General features: G+C 45.4%; 1 protein-coding gene across 3 annotated transcripts in view; it reads right to left on the reverse strand.

Moving 5' to 3' along the window:
- PLPPR1 (phospholipid phosphatase related 1) overlaps positions 1-27,268 on the reverse strand; it is a 251,523-nt gene that overhangs the window by 44,669 nt on the left and 179,586 nt on the right. For all 3 annotated transcript variants that reach the window (XM_019490796.2, XM_059724611.1, XM_019490797.2), the window contains exon 3: positions 10,366-10,554. In XM_019490796.2, coding sequence (XP_019346341.1) covers positions 10,366-10,554 — 189 coding nt within the window. The remainder of the gene's footprint in view (positions 1-10,365; positions 10,555-27,268) is intronic.

The following is a 27,268-nucleotide window of genomic DNA, read 5'->3' on the forward strand; positions in this document are numbered from 1 at the left end:
TGTACAGGCAAAAGTATCACAATGTGACCTTTTCCAAGTCATTGTAGCAGCTTTAATTTCTACTGGATTAAAGATGACAAATCCAGAAAGTGTTTTAGCAGTATTGCTTTTTTTTTTTCCTTAGGGTTTAAACATTTGAACACATTCACCTCCTAATATACCTACAGCTGCACATTAGCACAGTTGCAGCAGGTTTCCTTATGTTGAGACTGTAATATAGTTCAGGCTCCAGTTAATTTATGCCCAATTGCACAGGAGAAGATTTTCAAAAGCACCAAAGGATTTAGGAACGTAAATGCTATTGCCTTTCCTGGGATTGCGGTGGCTAATTCCTTTAAGTGATTTTGAAAATTTCCCATATCTGCGCTTAAAGACAGTTTACGTGAATGCAACTTTAAACAGCTATTGATTAGCTTTTATATCTGCCATCTTTAATCTTATTAGGGAACCAAAGAATAATTTCATATTACATAAGCAAGTCTCCAGTGACAGACACTAAGCAAGGCAAAGTACTCCATTTATACCACTAAGCTAATTTCTTTATTAAAATACTCTTGGAAGAGGAGCTGCAGTACAGACCCAATTGTAGAGAGTATCAATGACTACTGGTTGCACTAAGACAACAAATGACAACCCACCCTTCAAAGCACTTTTCATTTAGGAAGGCACCCCCAAATGCTTTACAAAACTCTTGTCTCTGTGCCTCTCCAAAACACAGTGTCTCTGTGGCCCACAATACCAAAGTGTGTTGATAGTGACTACAAAGTTGGATCGTTCCATGATAACATTCACATGCAATCCTCCCTATCAGTCACTGCATCACCTGAATTTTCTCTGAAGGTGTCCCATTTGAGTAATCACCTGGTACAGCCCTATTAAACATGTGAGTTCTATATTATTCTGTCTTTACTTTAATTATTTTATGTTGGTTTGGGTTCTTTATTTTCATTTCGGACGAAAATGAAAAAAAAAACTTTGGATTATGAAAACATTTTTAGCAAAAATGTTTTTGTTCCTATTTTTTTTAAAGCAGAACACTGGACAACTGATAGAAATAAAAGTTGCTCATGAAAACTTGTGGCTCAGTAAAAATATCTGTTACATGTAAAAAAAGAAAGAAAGAAAGAAAAAAAAGGAAAAAATATTTCATACCAAAAAATTAGCTCCCTGACACCAAAGTGAAACTAGAATAAAAGCCTTCCAGGTGCTACACTTGGCTCTTTTTTATTTCCTTACCCCATAGGGTATTGGAGGGTTAACTGATTGAGGACTATAAAATACTTGGGATCACACAAGAAAGAGTTTTCTAAGTAGTAGGAGAACTACTAACAAAAAATGCATTGATTCCCTTCCTGTTATAGCTTTATCACAGTTTATATGTAGCAGTGTAACATTACACAGCATGACAAGAATAAAGTCTCTGTCAAAGACAAGTGAACTGATGATGACTCTGTCTTGTCAAGGCCCAGGTATGGGACTTTAGTGGTTCACGAAGACTGAAAAGGAGGCAGCAAAAGGACTGTTTAAATCCCAAAAATCTCAGACTCCTCTGGGATTCCTTCCCGCACTATCATAAGCTGAGTTCCATTCTTCTGCATTTATGAAACAAATCAGTTTTATGACAATAAAAGTTAAGAGAAATGGAGATGATCCTGCAATTGATCTGAGTGACATTCCTCATAGCATAATATATACTTTTTGAGTGGCATGTATTATGCATAGCACCATATAAATACAACGGCCCAGATGTTTTCTACAAGGATATAGGCTTGGAGACAGAGACATAAAAGTGGAGAGCTGGGCACCGTGGGTGGTGGCATTCCACGGGGCTGCAGCCAAGTTGCTTGCAGCAGCACAGTGGCCAGGAGACCAGAGGCAGCAGCTGCTGCTTTTCCACACTCCCTAAGTCAGCACCCAGAACTTGTACCCTGGTTCTCCGTCACCTCCACTTAATTAACACTACTGCATGGAGAGAACAATCCAGACAAAGATTTCCCCCTTACCAGAGAACTGTCACCCTGTCTCTCAACTCCACAATTTGCCCTGTCACTGGAGCTGCATGTGCTTGAAGCTCTGCAGATGGGAGGAGTGGAAGACAGGAGGTAGACTGCTCTGCAGCACTATTGCCTGCAGAGCCTAGGGATTTCTGCCTGAAAAAAAATCTGAGAGGAAGTTACTGTAATAGAGCCCTGAGCTGTATTAACTCCTCCTGGTTTCTTCTGCATCTGCTGCTGAGCAGCCACAGGGGACTCAACCAACACAGCACAGATTTTTTTCTGGCTTCTCTTCTAGAAATAAATCACTATAATAATACGGCTAAAATAAGCCAGCAAAAGCTAAGGCAGAGGGAGGAGGAGAGGGGCATTTAAAAGGAGCAAATTTCCACTACCTCTAGGACAGATTCAAGTTTTAAGGAGAAAGTTCCAGTTTCTTCCTACCTCATATTGCATTGACCAACACTAGTTTGGCTCCATGTAATCACAAATCCATGGTTTGACTCTACTGATTATGGCATAGAAATACATTTTCAACAAGGATTCTGCAACCTGTGCAGTCGTACTTGCAGCTACCTTTTTCCAGGAACGAACTAGAGATTATATGAAAACAACAGGGACACTTTTGGCCTAGCTAAGTCCATGTACTTGAAATTTCCTATTGCAACCCCTCACTCAGTCCACTATATAGCTTTCTAATTTTCAAATCATTTTGTCTCTTTCCAAAAAACCCACAGACCACAACTGACAAATGAGTAAAAAAGCAGCCTTGAATTCTGTGTGGATTATTTAATAGAAGCTAAAAATTCACCCAGTCAGAGTAATCCCATAGTTTGAAAGCTCAAACTATGCAGGGTATTAGAATGGCAATCATCTTTTTGTCCGACTTCCATTCAGGTCTTGTACACGAAGGAATAAACAACACTGAAGTTCATCTCTTGCGTATATTTATAGATGTGTAACATAGAAACCAACAAAATTCTTCCTATTAAATTTATGTTTTTCAGTGAAAAAGGAGATCTTGTGCAACTTAAAGATTTTGTAAGTATATGTTGATTTAATTTTGAAATTATTAAAATGCCACTACTTTGACATGCCTAGAGTCACGTTTTCATTTTGAAATGGTTTTTCATTGCAGTATTTCCTTCAATTAAAAAACAACTCTTCAAAATCATTTTTAAAAGTTTGATATCTAAACAAAACGTTGCAGTTGGCTCAAACTGAATTATTTTGATTTCCCCAAAATATTTTTTTTATAATTTTTTAACTGCCAAAAAATTTAAAAAAGGTAGTTTTGGTTCCAAACTTGAACATTTTTACTCAAATTTCAAAACTGTCAAACCCCGTCCCCACCCCCCAACTCCCTCTCAGCTTAAGTGAAATGTGATCCCAGGTAGGTCATCAAACCTGAGGCCTTGGGATCTTACAACATAGCGTGTCTGTCTGAGTTAAAAGACCTGATAGTCAGACTTACTGACCTCATACATGTCCAAGCCACCATTTGTAGTGGACAGAGCAACATGGGGAGGGCATATAGATTAAATACACAGGTAAATTATACTGTTTTGTTTTGTTTTTTAATTACCTGGGAAGACCAGATAATTATGTAGATTTATATTTACCTCAAATAAACACATTTCATTTGAAAATCACAACTCTGAAAATAATTCAGATAGTCCCTTCATCTCTTTGCTTAGGGTCATCAGTCCTTTCAACCGATGAAGCAAAAGATTGGCAGATCTAAGTAAGGTTATAAAAAGTCTTTAGTGTATAATTTGAGAGCTTACATGTGCCTTGCTTTTGAAATATGCGCTGATTTCTTGGTGTCTCAAACTGAATCCAGGACCAAAATACTGTATGGACACATTCAGACTTTGTATACTCTGACTTGTACATTCTGCCTTTAAGGTCTTTCATTTAGGTGCAATTCGGTGAAGAAAGACTGTTATAGTATGAGCTGAAATCCCATAGAGGGAAACAGAAGGTCCCACAAAAGACAGGCTGTTAGTCTGTTTACCCACATGAACACTCCCCAGGGAGATCGCTAGCATACCATATTCCTGTCTGCTTGAATTGGAAAGGATTAGCCCCAATTTCTGTCTTCCTGTGGGATGGCTTGAAAGCTTTCACATGAAAAAAAAAAGAACACAGTGAAACTGAACATAGATCCCAAGTGGGTGTTAATCAGCATAGCTCCACTGATGCCAACAGAGCAGAGCCCAGTTACAATAGATTAGGATGAAACCCCAGATGTCTTGTTGAGCTGCTGTACAAGGAACACACTGGAGGTAGATTCGCCGATTCCTGTTAACATGACTCCAGGAATGATTCCACCCCCTCATCCTCTCCAAAGTTTAAAGGAAATGTTAAGATTTTTAAGACTGTGAGGATAACTGATTTCATCAAAAAGAATTTGGCCAGTGGTTTCTGTGGAAGAAAAAACCTGGTTTGTCCTTATTTAGGGGTAAAAGGCCATTTCATTCACAACCATCCTACTACAGAGAAGATATTAATTTCACTGCACTCAGTCTCAAATTAAAAATGAACACAGGAAGCTAAAAGCCTTTGAAGTATCCTCAGTGAAACACTTGGGAGAAAGATGTATTTCATAGAATTGAGCCCAGTATGCTTGGCTTTTATTTATTTAACAGTAACACAGTAAAATTCAAGCATTTCCTCTTGCAGGGACTTCCTATTATCACACAGCTAAAAGTTATCAGGTAGAACATCAAAAGAGGTTTGTCATTCTAGAATATGAGGATTTAACATTCAGCAAGGCAGAGAAAACTGCTTGATTTACCTTGTTCCCCCAACATGAAGCTTCAACAGGATAGGAGCACAAAACAGACAAGGAAAGAGATCTTATTTATTCTGCAGGTTTTGGCTAGACAAACACAGACAATATGTTACCAAAGAAATGCATTTCTGATGAACAGCAGATTTGCCAGAACCAGGGAAGAGATTTGCACATGAATTCTGCTTCCTGCTCACAAGTCACAGCCCTTTGACTTCAACTTGAGTTTTAAAAAACTTCCATAGAATGGATGCCTTGTTTTTGCAAATGAGCTCTTTCTTGGCTCTCATATTCTGACCTATGACATCTCAAAGTTGCACTAAAATTAGCCCTCATTGTTCTCCAGCCTGTGCACGCAGGTTTGTACACAGGTATGCCTGGCTGTAGTGTGCTGGTGTATAAATTGATGTGTGCCTATCAGGGTTGCCAGTTGTCTGTCAATTTATGGACAGTTCAGAAAACGGCAGCTAAAAGTGCTTGTCTGTTAAAATATTTAGATGTCTCTAAAATGTATGGATGGTTGGTAACTCTGTTCCCTCTGCTGCTGTCTCCTGGGACCTTTCTAGAAATGCTTTGGGTCTTGCGTGTGCAGGATGGGGGTGGGCAGGGCAGGTGAGGGCATGTCTGGCTGGCAGGGAGTGTGTCGTGAGAAAAGCAGGTAGGGCATGGAGCATCCCCATCCTGTGCTTGAGTTCTCCTTCCCTCCTGTCCAGTTTGTTACACCTGCATATGTTCCACTTCCTCCCTAAGGTCTCCTGCACAGAGAAGTCTGCGGCTGCTACGGGGAGGGGCGGACCGAGCTCTTTGCTGCTGCACCAGGTCAGGGAGCAGCAGATGTAGCAAAAGGGGGGCTACTCACAGCCCATTAACAGCAGCAGTAGACTTCTCTCTGCCATATTCTACAAGGGGAGGAGCAATCTGTAGACCAGGGGTCAGCAACCCCTGCCATGCATGCCTGAATATGGCACACAAAGACATTTTGCTTGGCACTCATGCCTCGGGGCAGACAGCAAGGAAGCTGGGGCCACACTGCCACAACAAGGGCTGGGCCTCTCATGGTCCTCAGCTGTCTGCCCGGAGGCATGTGTGCACCCACCGAAAACAAGCCAGGCTTGGGCTCTGTGGACCCTGGTGCAGTTGCTTGTAGCCTCCCTACTGCTGGCTACAAGCAACCAAATTGGAAGATGTTGGCATGCCGGGGCAGATGGCAGGGGAGCCATGGGGGATCCTTGTTATGTCAGTACAGCCCTGCCCCTTTTCTCCACTGTCCACCCCAATGCGTGCATGCACCTGCTGCTGGCAACGAGCCACGCCAGGACTCCACAGACTCCTGTGCAGCTGCTTGCAGTCTCCCTACCACCTGCTGCAAGCAGCTCAGGGCTCCTTGGTGGGCAGCAGGGGCCTGGCCAGAGCTTGGTCTGGCTGTGGCAGGCAAACAGAAAGCAGGAAGCAACTGCACCAGGGTCTGTGGAGCCCTGGCCCAGCTTGATGCTGGTGGCAAGTGCATGCAGACTTGGGCTGGACAGCGGGAGAGTTGTGAGGGGCCTGGTCCTATGTGGTGTCTCATCTATTCAGAATAGATGATACACCACAGAGCAGGGAGATAACACCCCTATTCTTCCTGCTCCTGAGAGGGAAAGTTTTGGGGGACAGCAGCTCATGCCTGGAGTAGTTCCTACAGGAAATAGGCAAGCAAGCAGGTGATTAACAGGTGAAGTAGTTGGGAAAGCTGTCTCTCTTGTGCGTCCAATCTTTTTACAGTTGTGGATTTTCCTGCTCCCCCTGTCCTGTGCCCAGGGAAGCTTTAACTCCCACTGCTGGAGGAAGAGCACAGCAAGAATGAGGTTGTGACACAAAACACTGTGAATTGCTGTACTTAATAATATTAGGAATTTTAAGAAGTCCCTGGCTTCTGGGGGCAGAGAAGAGGGGATTAAAATGCTCTTGCGCTTATGAACGATACAAATAAAGTGTATATTTTTGTACTTTGCACTCCCTTTACATTATGTAAAATGTCAGTAAAAAAAGTTTGGTTGTTCATAAGAAGTTTGCAGATAGTCAGTGAAAAAAAAAATTCCTTTGGTTGGCCTAGCTGGATGTACACTGTTATTTTAGTTTTCATAATTCTAGGGATCCGGCTGCGTAAGGTCCTGGATGCTCTCTTGCTGTGCTTCTGTGAGATGCCAAGGTTAATAGTTACTCCCCATGTGGTACTGGTGCTATAATAAAATAAGGGAAAATCAGATTCACAGTAAAAAATCCTCTTGGTCAAACCAACACAGTACTCTCAGATGCTGACTCAGATGATAAGAGCATGTAGGAGGTTTGGTAACCTAAAGCAGCATGTTGCTCAGGGTGTATGGGTTAAAGAGAAGGTACTGTCTACTAACTTCCTTCCATCTCCGTAAAAGCACCTCTTTATCAAATGATCCTAGAGACAGTCTTGTAGGAACTGCAGTAATAATCTCACTTGCGAGACCATTACTATAAAAAAAGAACTCACTAGGCTTGATTTCCATGTACTTGCCATACTCCTGCTGTGGGATGACTGTGATTACTGTGATGGCAAAGTGTATGGAGTGAAGTGGTAGATTAGCCCTGCAATCAGTGTAGTCTCTCAGTATGCACATGCAACTCTCCTTTATGTTAAGCAGAGTTCAGCAGGTGCACAGAGGAAAGAACAGATCCCAACCACTCCTAAAGCTTTATCTTGCACGTGGCCTGTTTAAAGGCCCACAGAGGAATTCTTAATTGGCAGCAAACAGTCCAAGAAGGAACCCTGAATTTGCCTCGTTCTTACAAGGATATGATTACTATAGCATGAATGGAAGAGGCAGGACAGTTTCATCTGGCAAAACCGTGTATGGGTCCCACTGATATTAAAACCTCTTCCTAAAATCCAGTCATTTGAATGATAAATCATCAGTACTCACAGGGTTTCTATAAGTGTTAGGAGGGATATATACACATGATGATTGAGAACAGTGACTTTGAAGTCAGGTAGGTTAGGGGATACAGGACAAAGTGTAGAAATGCCTTCTTAGGCACTGCCAAGATTTGGTTATAGATGATACTTCTCATCCTTGGTGTGTAAGGGAAGTTTGGCTGGAGATTGACTGCTAGCAGCATGATGCACTGAAGCAGTGGTGTAAGAATGAAACTTTCTGCCTGAGTATGAAAGAGGGAAAAATGTAACCCAGAGAGAAATGTGTGGGGAGTATGTTAGAAACTTAGGCCCGTTACATTTAAGATGCAATTAACAGGTTAACTGCACCTTAAATAGTAACATGGCTTCATGTTAAAATCCATTTAAAGCATGATTATACAGTTAATGAGCCACAACGTTATTCCACATATAATACATAATCATTTTGTGGTTTGTTTGTATCGTGCGCTGGTGCTTAGTTGAAACCCTATGTGCTGCTCATCTGGGAAGCAAAGGGGTTTTAAAGGTCCCAGTACATAGGAACCCCAGGATCAGGCTGCCATAGCCTGGGGTCCCCATGCCTGGGACAGAGTTAACCCTAGTTGGGGTCTTGACAATCAGCAGATTGTTGGCTGGGGCCAGTTTCAGATTCTAGTTTGGTCCCCAGACGACTAACAATCAGCGGATTATTGGCAAATGGGTTTTAAACTGCTGGTGCAGGGGGGGCCTGGGATCATGATCTGGCAAATAAGGTGTGAGAGAGCTCTAATCCCTGATTCCAAAGTCATGTGCCCTGCCACGCATATGTGGCATGCCAGGAGGTGTGACCGTTGGGATTGTGGCTGAAATCCCATGGCCTTCTAAACTGACTGGCTGTCAGAAGGCTTATTGAACTCATGTGGAGGAAACGGTTATCCTGTCAAGAAAGCATGAAAGACCAGCCCCAGATACATGCTGTTTTGAGGTTAGTATTAAAATTTCAAATCTTAGTCTAAAATGAGAATTAAAAGATTGAATATCGTATATGAAAAAAGAAAAAATAAAGCTTTAAAAAGGGCCAGGCTAATGGCTTTGCATTTGATGCTAGAGCACTGAAAAGCATGCCAGCCGGACTTCTCTGCCCAGGGAAGGTAGCTGAGTAGCCCCAAGGATGAAGAGGTCTTCATTGATCGCTGGGTCAGATAGAAACTGTTTGCTGTAAACCAAATTTAAAAGATCACAGCAAATTTGCACTGCCCAGCTGAAGCCTCCTCAGGGAAGGAACACCTCAAGAACAGCCATTTCACCATCACATACCCACCGGAGAGCTGACCCTGTTCCTCCTGAGGTACAAAGACAAGTCTTGCCCTGACGTCACTGGTGAGGCATTAGACCCATAGTAAGCACTGCATTAAATCGCCCTACACAAACACTACCTGTGAAAGCTACTTCCTCAAATATTCTGAAATGCATTGCTAGAACAGGACAGACATGGGAATGGACAGCAATCCCAGGTCAAATTGCAATTTCTTTATTTGCAGTATTACTGAACTACTGCAGCATTAACGGAATTCAACCAAGTCAAATTACCAGTTAAGCCCACAGCTCCAAAGCAGAAAATAAAACTGCTACCGGAGAAGATCTTCATAAGCACTTAAGTGAACTAGGTACACAAATCCCACTGGTCTTTAGCAGAGCTTTTGTGCCTAAATCCCTCAGGCACTTCTGAAAAATCTTCCTGTTATTTATTCTCACCTTTTGTATTACCTGATTCTATGGGTTCCATAACGGTCCTAAACTTGTCATGAGTAAAAAAGAAAAATGACCCTGAGAAATTTAATACAACATATACAAATCTATAATTCAACTCTTCTAAAAATCTGCATACAATATTTAATGACTCTGCAGAACAAAGACACAGGAGAAAAAAAAAGATGCCAAAATCTGAACAAATTGTATTAATTTAACCAGATTTTAACAAAACTGGCAATTTCTGTGGAAAAATGTAAAAAGTTAAATGGCTACAATAAGCAGCTTAGAATGTCAGCATTTTGCTACTTGAAAATGGGCATAATTGCACTTTGGCTGGCTGTTATCTTCTAGGATAGTAAAAGAAATACACTAAAGAAAGTTAACTGATGTGTACCTGTGACACACACACACACACACACACACACACACACACACACAAAGAGCAAAGAACATTTGTGATTTTTCAAGTATTATGTTACTCCTCATCTTAGCCCTCTAACAGTCTTTTTAAAATAGCAGCAAACAGTCTTAAGTGCTCTATACTGTTCCACTCAGATCTGATCCAAATCTTATTTGGGTTATTTTATTGCAAATAACACATAGCCATTACTTGTAGGGCCTCTCTGGAACCCACAGAATCACACACTATCCTTAAAGTGAGCTAGTTATAATACAAGCTACACATACTCTACCCATGTTCAGCCTGCCTTGTGATCATATTAGAATAATTACATCTGTGGCTATCTCATGCATTTATTTTTCTTTTTATTTGGCTCTCTCTGTTTTTGTTCAGTCTCAAATACTGATAAATTAATACTGAAAAGAGAGGAGGGACCAGAAATATTACGACATTGGTGGGCTTCTAAATAGCATATTATTTGGCTCAACAGTGAAGAATTAGAGTCTGCTTTTATACTTACAATAGCTGTTGGGGTTGAAGCCAGCACACAATACAGCACAAGAGGGGAAATAAAGCTCTCTTCCTCTGTTCCTGGGTAAGGCTTCATCAGCTCTCCGTCCTGACAGAAGAACCCCTGGATATGCACCTGAAAAGTATCAGTGCACTCGAAGTAGTAGGCGAGCAGAATAGTCCCAGCCATGATGACAAGCTGAAAATACAGCATGGTCACACAAAGACATTAGTTGCCGTTAAGCAGATGCAGCTGTGTCTCTGAGCTAGTCTAGTCCCACGGAGCAACCTCCCTCCATCACCCTGACAGCTCTTCCCATACTTCCGAGTGTGTGTGTGCGTGTGCGTGTCCGCTTTGTAACATCTGTTACATAAACCTTTTGGCAAACAACACTAATGAACATCTCAGATCAGAGTGGGTCCTGGAGCCTGGCTCATCGAGGGATGGCTACTTTGACAGCTACTTTATCAAAGGGCATACGAGTGCCACCAGGGAGGATCAATGCAAACTAGCAGGATGGCAGGCACCAATAAAGACTCCAGTAGTTAACAAACTAAAATCTATGCACACTGGCACAGGAGTTTGAAAGTACAAGGGATGCTGGAACTGAGAGCCAAAATGCTTCCAGCTGCAGAACTCCGGCAGCACTAGGAAACATATATAAGGCGATAGTCCAGCAAAACCCTCTCTGGCCAAAAAGAGACTTATTTAAGGCAACACAGAGTATTGCTGCTTTTCTTCCTTTGGACCTGCCATGTGGGAGGGAAGTTTTACAAATCTACTTGGGACCCCCTTCCCTACTATAACAAAAGTAGTGGACTGCTCTATACTGCTACAGTCACCACTCTACCTCTAGGAAGCTCATCAAGGTGAATCTGGCCCTTAATTTTTAGAACATGTAGACTTGGTAAGAAGTCATTCTTGGCTTATTTTTTGTTTAATTACAGTGTTTCATAATGGGTTGCTGGTAAACACTGGCAGTTTGGTAGCCCCAGAGATTGTTACTTTCTATTTATCCAAAGTCTGAGTTTTATGTGGACGAAGATGTTGAAGGCTCACCACAATGCCTCAGTAGTACAGCTCAGCCCAAATCTGAAGAGGCCACCTCATGCAAATAAGAGGGTAACACTCATTCTCTGTGACCATTTGTTCCTTGGCAACTCTTGTCAGCCCAATTAGCACAACAGTAAACACTCTGGCATTTTAAAAACTTTCATGTCTTGCTAATGAGAGCAAACACCTTACAGGCTCCACAAAATTATCTCACTTTTCTGCCTGACCTTCAATAAAGGGGCACAGCAGCAAAAGCCAGACACTGTAATCTCAGTGGCACTCCTTAGTATAAAGCAGGGGTCTAGTTCTCCTCTGCTCCGTGTAGCTCAGGTAAACATCCTGATCTGGCCTGATTCTACAGGCATTTTGCACTGGCCAAAATCACTGTGCGAGGTGCAGAATCATGGCGGGTCAGGCCCCAAATCATGTTTGTAAGCATTTCTCACGAGACAGAAAAGGCATGCTTCTCTTTCAAGGGCTTTGATGATGATGATGATGATGATGAGTTAGGGGAAAAAAACAGGACAGGAACAAAACCTCAAACTTAACATGGCTTCTATTTTTACAGGTGCTTTAATGAAAATAGTTTGTTGCAAGACGCTTAATGGATTGAGTATTTACTATGTTGCTTTGGCAATTCTTCCTCAAGGAGTCATTTACGGGATATCTAGCCATCTCTTTAGCTGTTGCTTTTACCTAGTACACACATCATCTGTGCTGCTCAAAAGAGCCAAAGTCTAATGGTGAATGGCTTCTTTTGCACTTTAAGATAGTTCTTTCTGTCCCTTCAAGAAGACCTCATGGCATAGGTTATATGCAAGGAACATTTTCATTCTTTCTTCCCTGGTTATATGCAGGACCCAGTACTCAAGAATTTTCCAAAGTGAAGCGGCAGGAAACCTCACCTATTTAAATTCATGGGGAAACTAACACATTGACTTGAGCAGGAGCATAGTTAGCACAATATGGAGCAATTCCTAAAATCTCACCCACATTTCTACAGCAAAAGCTGAGGGTGGTGTTAGGGTGAACTTCCATGTTACAATTACACCAGACTAAGTCTATGGCATGTTAAGCAGCGTTAAAGTTAGAATGTGCTGTGAGCTGTCACATGGTAAGAGGCAATACCTTTTCTTGTCTGTACAACTGATTTGCCACTACAGCAGGGATAGTAGCCAGGTGTCCTGGCTCCTCACCATGCCCCTGCTCGCTGACAGGAAGCGGGGAGCTAGAAGTGGTGCATCCTGGATGCCGGAGAACTGCAAATTGCTTGTTTTATCTTTGTGGAGCAGACTAAAGTTACTTTAACGTGTCAGGTAGCACAGCCTACAGTTAACCCCTGTCAGAAGTGGTGTAACTGAGATGCTCTGAGAGTACTTACCATGAGTTGACGAATTTTAGCATGTGGATGTTAGTGTTTTAAATGCCCTTAGTATGGTCTAAATGTAATGAGTGACTTCACCCTTACATGTTCAAATTAATACTTACTAAGCACAGTTAAAACTCAAAACTATGCACATTCAAGCAGTTTAGCATGTGTTTAAGCGCTCTCTTAGCACTGCAAAGTTATTCCCTTTCAGTCAAGGGTTATCTCCTTAACACATACTAACTTTAATAGGTCAGTACATCCCAGTGATTTGCAACTGTTGCAAGTGAATGCTTGACAAGGTCCTGAGGACTTGAAGCACAGACCCATGGAATATTTGATTAGTTTATGCCTTGCAACACTACCTATTATTTGCATTAATTTAAAAATGCACATGAGTTTATCACAGTACTTTGGTTCCAAGTGAAATATGCAGAACCAAGAAAGCCTCTTTCTAAAGGTTTACTCAAATAGGAATGATGTTTTGGTAAATTATCCTTATAAATAATTGGCATATCTGCCAGTTTTCACTTTCCCCCTTGATTTAAAATGCAAATGCTAGTGCATTGATGTGAAATGTAAAACCCAAGCCTCTCAGCATGTTTTGGGTCTAATTTGACTCCACAGAAAGACCATATCTAATTCTGGGCCTTGTTAGTATCTAGAACCAGATTCATAAGGGTATTTAAGGGGTGCCTAAAGACATTAGGGTCCCACTCTAACTCAGCCGGCAGTGCTCTCTCCTTTCCCCTCCTTCTCCTGCTGATAGCCCCGCCCCTGTGTGAAAAATTAACCCTAGAAGGAACACAAGTTTCATAGATTTCACAGACATTAGGGCTGGAATGGATCTTGTCAGATCATCGGGTTCAGCCCCCTGCCCAAGGGGCAGGAAGTCAGCTGGGGTCAGATCACATCAGCAAGATAAGCATGCAAGCATTACTTAAAGGTATCTAGAGTAGGTGCTTGCACCACTTTTGGGGGGTCTCATCCAGACTCTGGAGACTTGGACAGTAAAGAATTTTTTCCTTATGCCCACTCTAAAACAGTCTTCCAGCAGTTTGTGACTGTTAGACCTTGTCTTCCCTTGGGGTGCCCTGGTGAACAGATGTTCTCCCAAGTTCTGATGCACACCCCTTATATACTTATAGGCTGGCACCAAGTCACCCCTGAGCCTTTGCTTCTCCGGGCTGAAGAGTCTTATGCATCTCAGCCTCTCCTCATATGGCCCGTTTTCTTGACCTCTAATTATGCACGTGGCCCTCCTCTGAACTCTAAGTTCCCTAAGACGCTCTGCTTTATAGCACCTGTGGCGGCGAAGCGCCCCCACAGGCGAGCGAGGGGGAGCAAAGGGGACCCACAGACCCCAGACCCCGAGAGCAAGCCCCCAGAAGGGCATACGCACCGTCAGAGGGGCAGCGGGAGGAAGAGCCGCATCCGCGGCCGCAGCCGCGCAAGCCGCCGTTACGCCGGCTCTGGCAACAGCTGTTCCCCACGCGGTGAACAGCTGAGCCAATCCCAGCGGCCAGAGCGGCCACGGCGGGAGGATTTAAGAATGCCGGCAGAACAGGGAACGCGCGGGAGCCAGGGAGAGAGAGCACGGGTGTGCTGCCTGTGCCGCAGGCTCTCGCACGGGGCAGCAAGGACCCCGTCTGCGGGTCTCAAACAGGCAGCGTAGGCAGGAGCGGGAAGCCTGCCGCCGGCAGCCAAGCGAGAGGCAGCCAGAGAGTGCACGCCGAGGCACTCTCTCAGCGTCCTGAAGCGGCAAACGCACAGGAGGCAGGGGAGCGCCCTGCGGACGGGAGGAGAGGGGAGACAGAGGAAGCCCCGGGAGGGGGCTGGCACCAGGGGAAGCACCCACCAGCTCCCCCTGGTTCGGAGGAGTATTATCTTTAAGGAAGGAGGAAGGAGAAACCCCTCTCAGCAGGAGGGAGGACGACCGGAACCGGTCAGGGGCCATCATACTGGGCCTGGCAACATCTGGACAACATCGCCCAGCGGTTGGCGTGTGGACGGGGTGTAGGGGAGGCGGAGCCCCGTGGATCACCGCGTCCGGTAACCGTGAGTAACACCGTCTATTGGGAGGTCCCACCCAGGATAAAGATCTCCACTGGAGACCCCTCTGAATGTAATCGAGTACATCCAAGTCGTGGCAGGCGAGTTGAGGGGAGGGGCCACACCCCAATAGGCCAGGCAGAGCGAGGCACGGGCTCCACAGCACCATAATCTAATACCTTATTTGACCAGGATTAATTTTTCACGTGATCGGCCATTTTAAAAGCGTTTTGCAACCATGCATGTGTGCTATGTCATGGCTGTAGACAGCTTTCAGGGACCCAATCACACCAAAAATGTCACTTTTGTAATCACCCTAGGTGACTGACTTTAACTGATATCAATGGGACTTGTGGCAATGTGGGCCAGCCTTTTTGGCAGGCATGACACTGCTTCCCTTCCCCATACCAAACTGCTGCTTTTTTTTCTGCCCCATGCCCTATCTGCCACTGTGTTCCCTGATCTTCCTCAGTGTTGTATGCCATATACAGTGGCTGCCCATGTTGCTTCTGGCATATATGCCACAGGTTGGCCACCCTTGACTTATGGTACCTTCTAATAACTGGTCGCTACTGGGGTAATTTAGGGTTGCAAAAAATCTAATGATACAGAATAGTTGCTGACCAGGTCCCTAGGACTTACTGTCTGCTTTGGTAACAAGAGCCATGCAGTCCCAAGCAGGATTTCAATGTTATATCACTTTAGAAAAGCATCACTTCAGAAAAGCATCACTTCCAGTATCTCACTTCTGGTATGCCAGTGCTGCCTAGCACTATACATAGGTTATATGTACATAGCTACGTATGTATGCATACATAGTTATGTATACATACCCACTAGCAATTCCTCTACCATCATGGCATTTTTCAGTGGGTCACCAAGTACTGATCCTATCTGATGTTTCCTGCCTTGCAGATTAAATGAAAACTCCATCAAGCCCACCAGGGACTTACTTATACAGTTGGTTTTACATGCGAAACACTCAGATGATATTGTGAAAGGCAGCAGCATAAAACCCAATCATAGTGAGATAACTACAACTCCAGTCACAGGCTTTTAAAATTTGAAAACAGGTTTTAAACACATCCGGCTTAAGACTGAGAATAATTAGAGCAGTATAAGACTGAGAATAATTAGAGCAGTATTGTTCCACATAATAATGAAGCTACAGTCATGAATAATCCTAATAATTATCTGCCATTTGCTATCTTGCCACTTTGTATTTGCACACTGCGAGTAAAATGAGTTTTAGACATACTGACCATTATTTAATTTTAAACATACTGCCCATCATCTAGTGTCATGTTAAGCAGACTAGTGTGTTACGTTTTTAAGAGAAATGTATTAATCAATTTTCAGTGCAAAATAGAATGAAGGCTATGCAAATTAATACCATGGTTGTTGAATCTAAAATGGTTAAAATCATGGCTCCCCATAGTTTACCAGATTATAAAATTAATGCTTAAACCTTACTCATGATATGGAGAAAAGACATTTTCTTCCCCGAAGGCTAATTAGTTATTTTTGTGAATGAGAAATTAGCTTTTCTTCCCCCCCCGCCCCCGCAAAAAACAACAACAACAACAACAAAACCCACATAACAGTTTTGTAGATCTTCTAAGTTTCAGGGGTGTTCGCTGTAGCCATGGTGGTCAAAGGACATAAGTAGTAGGGCTGTGAAAATTTCGCCGGGTGTTTTGTTTCAAAGCTTTTCGACGCATTTCAAGCTGGAAACAGCAAAATTGAAACAAAACAAAAGGCTTTGAAATAAAACAAGGGCACTCAAAACATTTCAAAAGTTTTGAGACATTTCAAGTTTCGAAGCCAGGGTTACTTGGCTTCAGCATTGGTCCCAGCCAGCAGCAGCGGCCTGTTGTCATCCCGCACGCAGATCCGGGGGCCCACGCCCCCCAAGAGGAGCCTGGCACAGCCCCACATCCCTCCCAGGGGTGCAGGCCCCTGGATCTGCGCACAGGATGACAGCATGCTGTCGTTGCTGGCTGGGGCCAATGGCAGTAGCAGTCTTCCTAGCGCTCAGCGCCAGCTGCACCCAGCACCAGTCCCAGCTGCCAGTGGCAGCCTCCTGTCATCTGGAGTGCAGATCCATGGGCCCACACCCCTGGGAGGGCTGCAGGGCTGTGCTGGACTCCTCCAGGGGGTGCAGACCCCTGGATCAGCACGTCGGATGAGAAGAGGCTCTACCACATACGACCAGCGCTGGGCATAGCCCACGCCCAGTGCCGGGAAGATTGATGCTGCTGCTGGCCCCAGGCAGCAGTGGCAGCCTCCTGTCATCTGGCATGTAGATCCGGGGGCCCGCAGCCCTGGGAGAAGTCCAGCACAGCCCTGCAGCCCTCCTGGGTGTGCGGGCTCCCGGATCTGAGGGTCAGATGACAGGAGGCTGCCACTGCTGGGAAGCGTCACAAGTTTTGCTTTGAACAATTTGAGGTGCAGTTTTCCAGAAACCTCTTAACCCATCTACTTGAAACGTGGCAGACTTCATGTCCTCAGAAGGGTCTACCATCCCCGCAATTTTCACCTGAATCAGGCAAGAAATGACAAAGTTTTAGGCATTTTTATGATTCCCCATTATAGCCTATGGGTGAAATGTCAAAATGCGTCGAAACAGTTTCGATGAAACGGAATGGAACAGTGCTTTGAAATGAAACGACGAAATGAAACACTGGCCCTTTGAAACGGCGAAACACTAGTTGAAATGAAACAGTGCTTTCACACAGCTCTAGTAGACAGACAAGGTTTGGGTACATGTGGTATCTTTTATTAAATAGTTGGAAAAATTGTTCTTTGCAAGCTCTGTACCTGAAAGCTTGAAAAGAACAATTTTTCCAACTATTTAATAAAAGATACCACGTGTACCCAAATAACCTTGCCTGCCTATAGATCTTCTATGCACTTCTGATATTGGGCATTGTATTCAATAAACCTATTAAAATACAGCATTGCCAACTCATTATTTTGGAACGTCTCATCATACTTATTAGTTGCTTTTTAACCTCCACTCCTGGAGTTCTGTGATTACATGAGACTCTCCACTTCAGAGATTTAGAAAATTGCTTTAAAGAACTTTTCATTCGATAAAGATGAGCTGGAAAACAAACTCTAAAGGCTCAAACCTCCAAAGGCCAGTGAAAAAAACAGCAAAATGTATTATTAAAAAGAAAAAAAAAATCTCATTGATGTCCTGAGTTTTTAATGTTTTTAGCAACACTCAGGACACAATGGGCCTTATCCTGAATTCTGGCAGATATAAATCAGGAACAGCTGTAGGGAAGACCATGGGGGTTACAGAAATGTAAACTAAATGTAAACTAATGTAAATTTTTATTCCCCTCTAAATGAGAGGGGAATAAAAGTTTGACAGTAAGGCTCAAAAGATTTTAAAAAGGAAAGACCTGAGGAAGGGTACTTGATGCCCAAAAGCTTGTCCAACAGCCTTGCCAACTATACATTTGGTCTAATAAAAGATATCACAAAAAATCCTTGCCTCTTATAAACTTCTTGTTTCATCACAGCTACATCAATACTCCAATCCTATTGAAAAAGGACAAAGTCAAACACAGGAGAAGAGGGAGAGGGAAGAAAACCACTATATTCTGCAATTTCTCTTGCACGTTCCAGCTGAGGATCTCAAAACACTTTAGGAACACCTTAGGAATGAATGGAACATCCATATGAGTTACAGCAGGCAATGACTTTTAATCCATAAGTGCCTGCGTCCAAGAAGAATGCGGAATTTGCATGTGCAGGGCAATGTGAACATCATTGCCCACCCGCTTAAATTCTCTCATCGCCTTCAGAGAGAAACTCCTCCTCCAGTTCTCCAGATGGGGAACATGCCATCTGGTTCATTCTTTCACAGTATGTAGCTGGATCGATGCCCTGGGTCTGCATGACCTTGGCTTCTTTTCACCTGTTTCAAATACTGGGCCTGTGCCTCACCTACAGCTAGCTGCTGCACTGGCTCCTGTGGAATTACATGGATACATCAAAGCTATCTGAGGACCAAACCACTGATCTACTGCCACTGGTCAAGGTCTCATTGCACTGGACACAAGGCACACTAAGGAAAGTTCTGGTACCAATTTAACTATATCTAGTTTAGAAGCCAATACAATTAAACCAAGCAGTTCTTTAGGTGTGGGCACAGTTGCACCCACATAAAAACACTTGTGCTAGTATACTGATTTTAAAAGCTATACCAATATTAGTACCTCACCAGTGTAGGAAAACTTTCTGACTGACACTTAAATTGGTTCAACAACTGTGTTTAGACTAGCACTAAGATGCTGCTGCTATCTAGTTCTGATACAACAGTTTTAATGGAGGGAAGAATCATTATCAACATTTTATAGAGGAAGAAACTGAGGGTCTGCAACAGAGCCACACATAGGATCCATTTCTCTGCTCAACCCATTAATACCATGCTGCCTAAAAGATAGTCCAAACCCCACACCCCTTCTCTCCCCTCCCATTCTGGGCCTCTCCCTGTCCCCCAGGGCTCTTTCTGCCTCCCCACTAACCCTGATGCTCCCCCCTGGCCCTTGGGATTCCCTCCTGCCTTTTCCATGCCCCCAGAGCTCTCCCCTGCCTCCCCCATCCTTGCAGCTCACCCATGCCCCCAACTTATTTGTGGCTGCTTGGCCAGCCCAGAGAGCGGTAGCAGCAGAAGCAACAACTGGGCAGTCAGTTTCCCCTTCCCTGCTTGCTCCCCAGGGACAGTGCTGGCAGCCGCAAGTAAGCTGGGACCGGGGGGATGGTGGGAGTGACCAGGGATCTGGGATGCTGGGAAGGCAAGGAATGGTGGGCCCAATGTGGAGGGGGCTGGGAGCCCACGGGCCGATCTGGGATGGTGGTTCCCCACCTGCCCCTTGAAGTCTGTCCCTCCCCCACCCCCTGCTTCCTCCCCTGCTCCCCCAGCCCCTGGGGCTCACCCTTGCTCTCCCAGCTTATTTTTGGCTGACAGCGCTGTCTCAGGGAAGAAGAATGTGCCTGAGAGTGGCAGAGGACACCGGGGGGGGGCGGGGTGTGACAGGTTCCTCTTCCCTGCCTGCTCCTTCAGAATAGTGCTGGCAGCCAGAAGTAAGCAGGTGGGAAGGCACTGTGGGGGTGGAGTGAGTGGGCATCTAGGCTACTGGTGGGGAAAGGGATGGTGAGCCCAATCTGGGGGAGTGGGAGGCTGGGGCTGATCTGGGATGGTGGGAGAGAGGGGAGGCTGGGGAGGAGTGGGGCATGGGAGACAGCAGGCGTAATCCAAGCAAGCAGGGAAGGGAGGGTGGATGGAGTGTTTGCACTAATGTGTAGCTGAGTGTGGCTGCACGTTAGTGTAACAAGAGATGGGCAACGCAGATCAGAGATCAACCTAGCCTGGAGTAGCATAACTTTTAAGCTGCCTAACCAGTGCTTTAAACTAGTTTCAGGTGGTAACGTGGATAATACGGGGGCTAAGAGCTCCAGGAGCCACCTAAAATTAATGTATAATAAGGCCTTCCGTCATGACTGACAAAGGACTGGAGATAAAGTGACCGACTGGAGGTCACACAGAAAAATCATGTATTGAACTAACTTCTTCTCCAGTTCCTTATTCTCTTGCAGTTTTTCACTGTTTAAACAATATTTTGGGAATAAGCAAAATAACTGAAGCAGTGAGAGCTTTGTTACTATGTGTTTCAATGCATAGCTGGAGCATCTTTAATAATAACATTCAGTATAAGAAGTAAGTTCCCTTTGAAAATCTTATGATTTTTTTTTCCCCCCAATACAAATCTGAAAGGTCATAAATCTTATAGCAACTTCAAAAAGACCTACGATGAAAGTGTCTTCTGTCATAATAGCCCAGATAATGAACTTACGGAGAGAAAAAAAGAATAATAAAGGAGTTTCTTTAAATGCCTTATGCAAAATACAACTGAAATCAATTATAATCTTTCCAGTAATTTCACTGGGTTTTAGATGAGGCTCTGACAACCTATGTGACAATTTATCTTTTTTTTTTTTTTTACTGGATGTGATATTACTGTCCTAAGAAGTATTTGACCAAGTAGAAATTTTTCCGGCTAGGAAGAAAACAAAATGCCTAACAAAAGAAAGAAAAACAAATGACTAGTCTCATTATCATTTTTAAAAATGCAATTGTTAAATCATACTAAATACTCTGATGATTCTTTGATTCAGTTACTGATTGAAAGAACAGCTTCATATTTTTACAGCCAATTACCTATCTGCAAGGGCATGCGTGCATACACACATACACACTCAATTACTGTCCAAGCACAGAGCAGTAGCTGTAATAAATGACACTTGAGTGTTGATTGTTTGGGCTACTATTCAGTTACACATATATTTGTTAAACTTGCATGTATCATGCTGATATTGTCAAGGCCAGAAGTCTGCATAAGGATGATGTTTCTATTAAACTTGATACAAGAATGACTGAAGGTGTGCTCTTGTGTCCATTCCACTAGGAGCCTTTGAAAGATTGCTGGTCATTTCAGGGAGACTTCCCTTAAAATGAAAAAAATGTCCAAAAATTAAGGAACTTGGAGACCTGGGTTTAGTTCCTTGCTTCTCCACAGACTTTCTCAATGACCTGGAGCAAGTAATTTAGCTTCTTTCTGTGTCTTTGTTCCATGTCTGTAAAAACAGAAATAGCAGCACTGCTCTACTTCATAGTGTGTTGTTAAATACATAAAAGACTGCCGTGCTCAGATACCATGGGAGTGGGTTCCATGTAATGAGCATAAAGAGCTAGCTCCCTCAGTAATCAGCAGGGATTCGGGTTTTCCATTACCCCACAGAAAAATGGAATAAACTGTGGATTTTACCTTTTATTGAGGCAAACGCAGATTTCTTATTTTACCAGAGAAACCTGCAGATTTTGCATTTTTCCAGTGAGCCCCCTGCAGGCTGGCAGAGTTCCAGCCTGCAGGGGGCTGGGAAGGAGCAGGAGGAGGGCAGTCAGGCAGGGAGCGCCATGTGTGCACATCAGGGTCGGGAAAAATACGGCCCCTGGGCTTGATCTGACCCACCAGGCCATTCTATCCGGCCCCTAACAAATTTAGAAAATTAATATTTATTTGCCCCTGGCTGCCTATGAAATATGACAGGAGTCAGGGGCAGCAGGACCCAGGTGAAGCTGCTGGCAGGATCAAGCAGCTGCAGAAGCAAGGTATGCCTGGCCCCTCCCTCCCCCACCACCCTATGGAGCAGAGGCTTCTGGCCTGAGACTGTAGGGCTGTTCCTTCCTCCCTGTACTGGAGGGAAATTCAGATAAGAAGTGCGTGGGGAGGCAGGGGAGGACTGCAGGCGATTACCCCAGTCCTCAGGGTCGGGTCAAGCTGGCTCCAGAGGTCCCGGTGCTTCAGCCAGGAGCCACATGGTGCCACAGCATCTGGCAGGGGGATGAAGAGGAACAGCAGCAGCCACAGGCAGGGAAGCAATGAAAGCAGAAGCAGGGGTGGGGGGGTAGTGGCAGCAAATGGGCACGTGGTGTTACGTCTCAGCTCTGTGTTCTTGGGCAACCCTGGCACAGGATGCAGTCTGTCTAACTCACAAAGGACTCACCCCCCACTCCCTCCCCTCCTCTACCTAAACGAAACTGATTAAGATGCAGTGAGAGACGCACCTAAGACCCTCACCAGATAAGGGTGACAAGAGTGAATCAACTGCCCTAGGTCTCATTTACATCCGAGATGGAACCAGATGACCATTCATTTACATGAGAGATGGAGAACAGAAAGCCTGAACCAGAGACTGCAGTGAATTCTGGGACCAGAGAAGCAGGGGAGCACTGCATGATGGGGAATCTGTCCTTCAAATGTTAATCAACCCATGTTCACACACACCCACCTCAGCATTTATCAGACCAGTTCTAATCTGGATTTGCTAAGGACTTTTCCGCCCCCCAGACACACACACACACACACAGCTCTAAGTTTAAAAGGCATCTCGGGCCGTACATTCCCTGGTCCCACTATGGGAGGCCTATTTAAACTTGATTGACTAAAACTCGGTTGCTGGGTTAGGGAATGCTGAGGCAAGAGACCGAGTCAGAGGGGGTATGGGCAACATAAGCCAACCTCTTAAATAGGTACTTTGTGTTGGTCTTTCATCAGCCCCATGGGACGCCCGTGCCCGCTACAGGGCCGGGAAGTCCGGGTGAGGGTGATCCCCTGCCCTCCATTAATGCTGACTTTGTGAAGGAACATCTTGAGAAGCTGGATACCTTCAAGTCAGCCGGCCCTGACAATCTTCACCCCAGGGTACTCAAGGAGCTGGCGAGCATCATAGCACAGCCTCTAGCACGGATCTTTGAAAACTCTTGGCGCTCTGGTGTAGTGCCCGAAGACTGGAAGAAGGCCAATGTGGTGCCTATCTTCAAGAAAGGGAGGAAAGTGGATCCGGCTAACTATAGGCCCATCAGCCTGACTTCTATCCCAGGGAAGATCTTAGAAAAGTTTATTAAGGAGGCCATCCTTAATGGACTGGCCGACGCCAACATCTTAAGGGATAGCCAGCACGGGTTTGTTGCGGGTAGGTCTTGCTTGACCAATCTCATTTCCTTCTACGACCAGGTGACCTATCACCTGGGCAAAGGAGATGAGATTGATGTCATATATCTTGACTTCAAAAAAGCCTTCGATCTGGTGTCCTATGATCGTCTTTTGGAGAAACTGGCCAATTGTCGCCTTGGGTCCTCCACGATCCACTGGCTGGAAAATTGGCTCCGGGGTCGGACCCAGAGGGTAGTAATTGATGGAAGTCACTCATCATGGTGTCCTGTGACCAGTGGGGTCCCACAGGGCTCTGTCCTCGGACCCATACTGTTCAACATCTTCATTAATGATGTGGACTCTGGAGTCAGAAGCGGACTGGCCAAGTTCGCTGATGACACCAAACTTTGGGGCAAAGCATCCACACCAGAAGACAGGCGGGTGATCCAGGCTGACCTGGACAGGCTCAGCAAGTGGGCGGACGAGAATCTGATGGTGTTCAACACCGATAAATGCAAGGTTCTCCACCTTGGGGAAAAAAAACCCGCAGCATCCTTATAGGCTCGGCAGTGCTGTGTTGGCTAGCACTATGGAAGAAAGAGACTTGGGGGTCATCATTGACCACAAGATGAACATGAGCCTGCAATGCGATGCTGCGGCTAGTAAAGCGACCAAAACGCTGGCTTGCATCCATAGATGCTTCTCAAGCAAATCCCGGTACATCATTCTCCCCCTGTACTCGGCCTTAGTGAGGCCGCAGCTGGAGTACTGCATCCAGTTTTGGGCTCCACAATTCAAAAAGGATGTGGAGAAGCTTGAGAGAGTCCAGAGAAGAGCCATGCGCATGATCAGAGGTCAGGGAAGCAGACCCTACAATGACAGGCTGAGAGCCCTGGGGCTCTTTAGCCTGGAAAAGCGCAGGCTCAGGGGTGATTTGATGGCCACCTACAAGTTTATCAGGGGTGACCACCAGTATCTGGGGGAACGTTTGTTCACCAGAGCGCCCCAAGGGATGATGAGGTCGAATGGTCACAAACTACTACAAGATCGTTTCAGGCTGGACATAAGGAAGAATTTCTTTACTGTCCGAGCCCCCAAGGTCTGGAACAGCCTGCCACCGGAGGTTGTTCAAGCGCCTTCATTGAACACCTTCAAGATGAAACTGGATGCTTATCTTGCTGGGATCCTATGACCCCAGCTGACTTCCTGCCCTTTGGGCTGGGGGCTGGACTCGATGATCTTCCAAGGTCCCTTCCAGCCCTAATGTCTATGAAATCTATGAAACATTTGAACAATGGTTAAGGGAGCCCTGATCCCAGGTGTTGTCATATTTTTCCCAAGACGACTGGTGGGAGTCCTCTCCACAAAAGGTTATGAGCACTCCAATAATTGTCTTAAGTCTGTTAAAAGACTATAGTAAAATCTGGAAAAGTCATGCTAAGCTGAGGCTTGTGCACAACAAGTAAAAATCCAAAATCCTGATGCTGCAAGCTATCTATTGTTCCGGAAGAAACCATGAGATATCCCATCAGTATATCTGCCATCCATAGGAATCTCAAGCTGGCTCCCAAGTATTTGGGTTACTCTCTAATCTTAAGTGTTTCCTGATTATCAATCAGTTTCCTGAGATGGTCCAAACCAGATAACCCCTTGTCAATAGAAAAGACAATGATTTACACTACTGAGGGTGCTTCGAAGCAGCTGAACTGAGGGTATAAAAATCTGTAAGTGTGTGTGCTGAAAGAAGAGAAAAAGAAGCAGCAGCAGGAGGAAAGACGGAGAAGAAGAAAGAAGAAGAAAACTCCTGTGCTGACACCATCCCCTGTCGTTCTTGGGACGCTGGAAGAACAGATCATCTCTCTCTTCAAGGATTGTGCTATGGACTGTGCCTGTCAGCTTTGCAGCCTGAGTACCGTGGACTAGGTGAGATCCCAGTTTTCTCTCTCTTCTTTCTAGGAGTAAACTTCTGAACCTGAACTGTATCAGTTAAGCTTGAGCTAAGTTTCCCCAAATACTTAGTGAAACCAGGGTAGTATTGTCATTGTTTGTGTTTGTTTTTCTTTTGCATGTCTATTACTACTAGTACTATTATATATTTCATATGCTTAGCAATAAATAACTTTTATAGTCAAACTGGTAGTAATTGGGTATATTTTTCCTTCTCTGCTTCTCTTTCCCCCCGTGCTCTGCAGCAACGCTTCTTTTACCTATGCTAAAGATCCCTGTGAAGCCCAAATTATTGTGGGGTCTGCTCATCAAGAGGCCAAAGATTGGGACGTGCTGAGTTTGAAATACATAAGGGGATCAGCTTGTACAGGCTGATTGACCCAGTTTGACTCAGACGTGCCCTTATGAACTGAATGCTGGCCCATGAGGGTGTCAGCTGGACACCCAGCTGGATTCAGAGGGATTGTGTTTGACTGCATTTTTTTGTTGCTCTTATGAACTGATTCTTGGCATATGAGGGTGTCAGCCTGTCCATGCTGATCAGCCCGGCCAGGTCAGGCGTGTCATGTTAATGTGTGTATGTTTGTGTGTATGACTGATTTGGTGACTGGAGGAACCCAGTCCCATTGAGATTGAGTCCTGTAAGATAGCTCCACTGGGGGTGAGGGCTTGCAGAAGGGAGAAATACAGCTCCGTATAGTAACACAAGCAGCACATTGACAGAATCACCAAGACCCTAGAAACTATCCCTAATAAATGAGCACACCCCAAGGTAATGGGCAAATTTGGTAACAGTGGAGCTCAGTGACAACTGAGTTGGAGCGCGGGGTCCTCGCTGGTGCACTGGGGTCAGGGGCAGCAGGACCCAGAGTGGGATGGTAGGAGTGTGGGGCCAGGCCAGCAGGGTTCTATGGAGCCAGGCTGGCTCCCTACTCTCCCTGCTGGTGCAACCCAGCCTGGCCCCCTTTCCGTGCCGGCTCGCACCCCACGCACCTGCTGCCCAGCTGGCCCTGGGACACCAGCGCGGACCCCGTGCTCCCGCCTAGCTGTTGCTGCACTCCACATGCCCACTCACTGCCACTACCCTCCACCTGCCACAGCTCCCCTCCACTGCCCCACCACCACTCCCCTCCACCCCCCTGCCGGTCGCTCCGGCATGTGTTTCCTGGCTGCAGTTGTACTAAATTTTGATTTTTAGAACATAATTTGGTATTTTTCTGGTTCTGAAATGACAAACCCTTGCTGAAAGGAGTATTTCTGGGGGGGCAAAGGGGGAACTTCCAGTGGCAAGCATCAGGGGTTAAGGGTGGGACTACTGGTTCCAAGATGGTGGCCAGGGGGTGGGGCATCTGTTAAAGGGTGAGGCTACCCCTGCAGTCCTTAACGACTTGCCAAAACTCGGTAAGCGGCCCTCCACCTGAAATAATTGACTGACCCTGATGTACATGCACATGGCCCCAGCAGCCTAGACAGCAGTCCCCACAGGTAAGGTGTGGGGGGGGGGGGGCGGGGATTGAGGCCCTCATACGGAGGAAGTGAGGGTGTTAGGCAAGGCTGGGGTTGGGGCTGCTGCCCAGCTGGACAGTGCCTGGGGCTTAGGGCTCAGGGCCACAATGCACAGCTGCAGGGCCCCAGCAGGGAGTGGGACAGGGCCACAGGTGGCTTGTCCAGGGGATGGAGGGGATAGGGCTGACTTCCCACTGCTGCAGGCACTCCTGGGGGATGGGGGAACCTGCGTGCCCCCCAGATCTGCACAGGACAGGGGTGGGTGCAGGCTGCATGCTGCTGGCTTGGGGGACTGCTCCCTGCTGCTATGCACACTCCTGGGGGGCAGGGGGGGAACCTGTGTTGCCCAGATTTGTGCATGGGACTGCGTGCTACTTGCTTCAGGCTCAAGCTCCCGCCCTGCTGCCCTCCCCCAGGGTCTCTGCAGCCGGCATGTGCGACCTGGTGCTGCAAAGAACAGAGTGGCGGCACAGGAAGC

This window comes from Alligator mississippiensis, chromosome 3 (genome assembly GCF_030867095.1).
Source record: "Alligator mississippiensis isolate rAllMis1 chromosome 3, rAllMis1, whole genome shotgun sequence".
NCBI lineage: Eukaryota > Metazoa > Chordata > Crocodylia > Alligatoridae > Alligator > Alligator mississippiensis.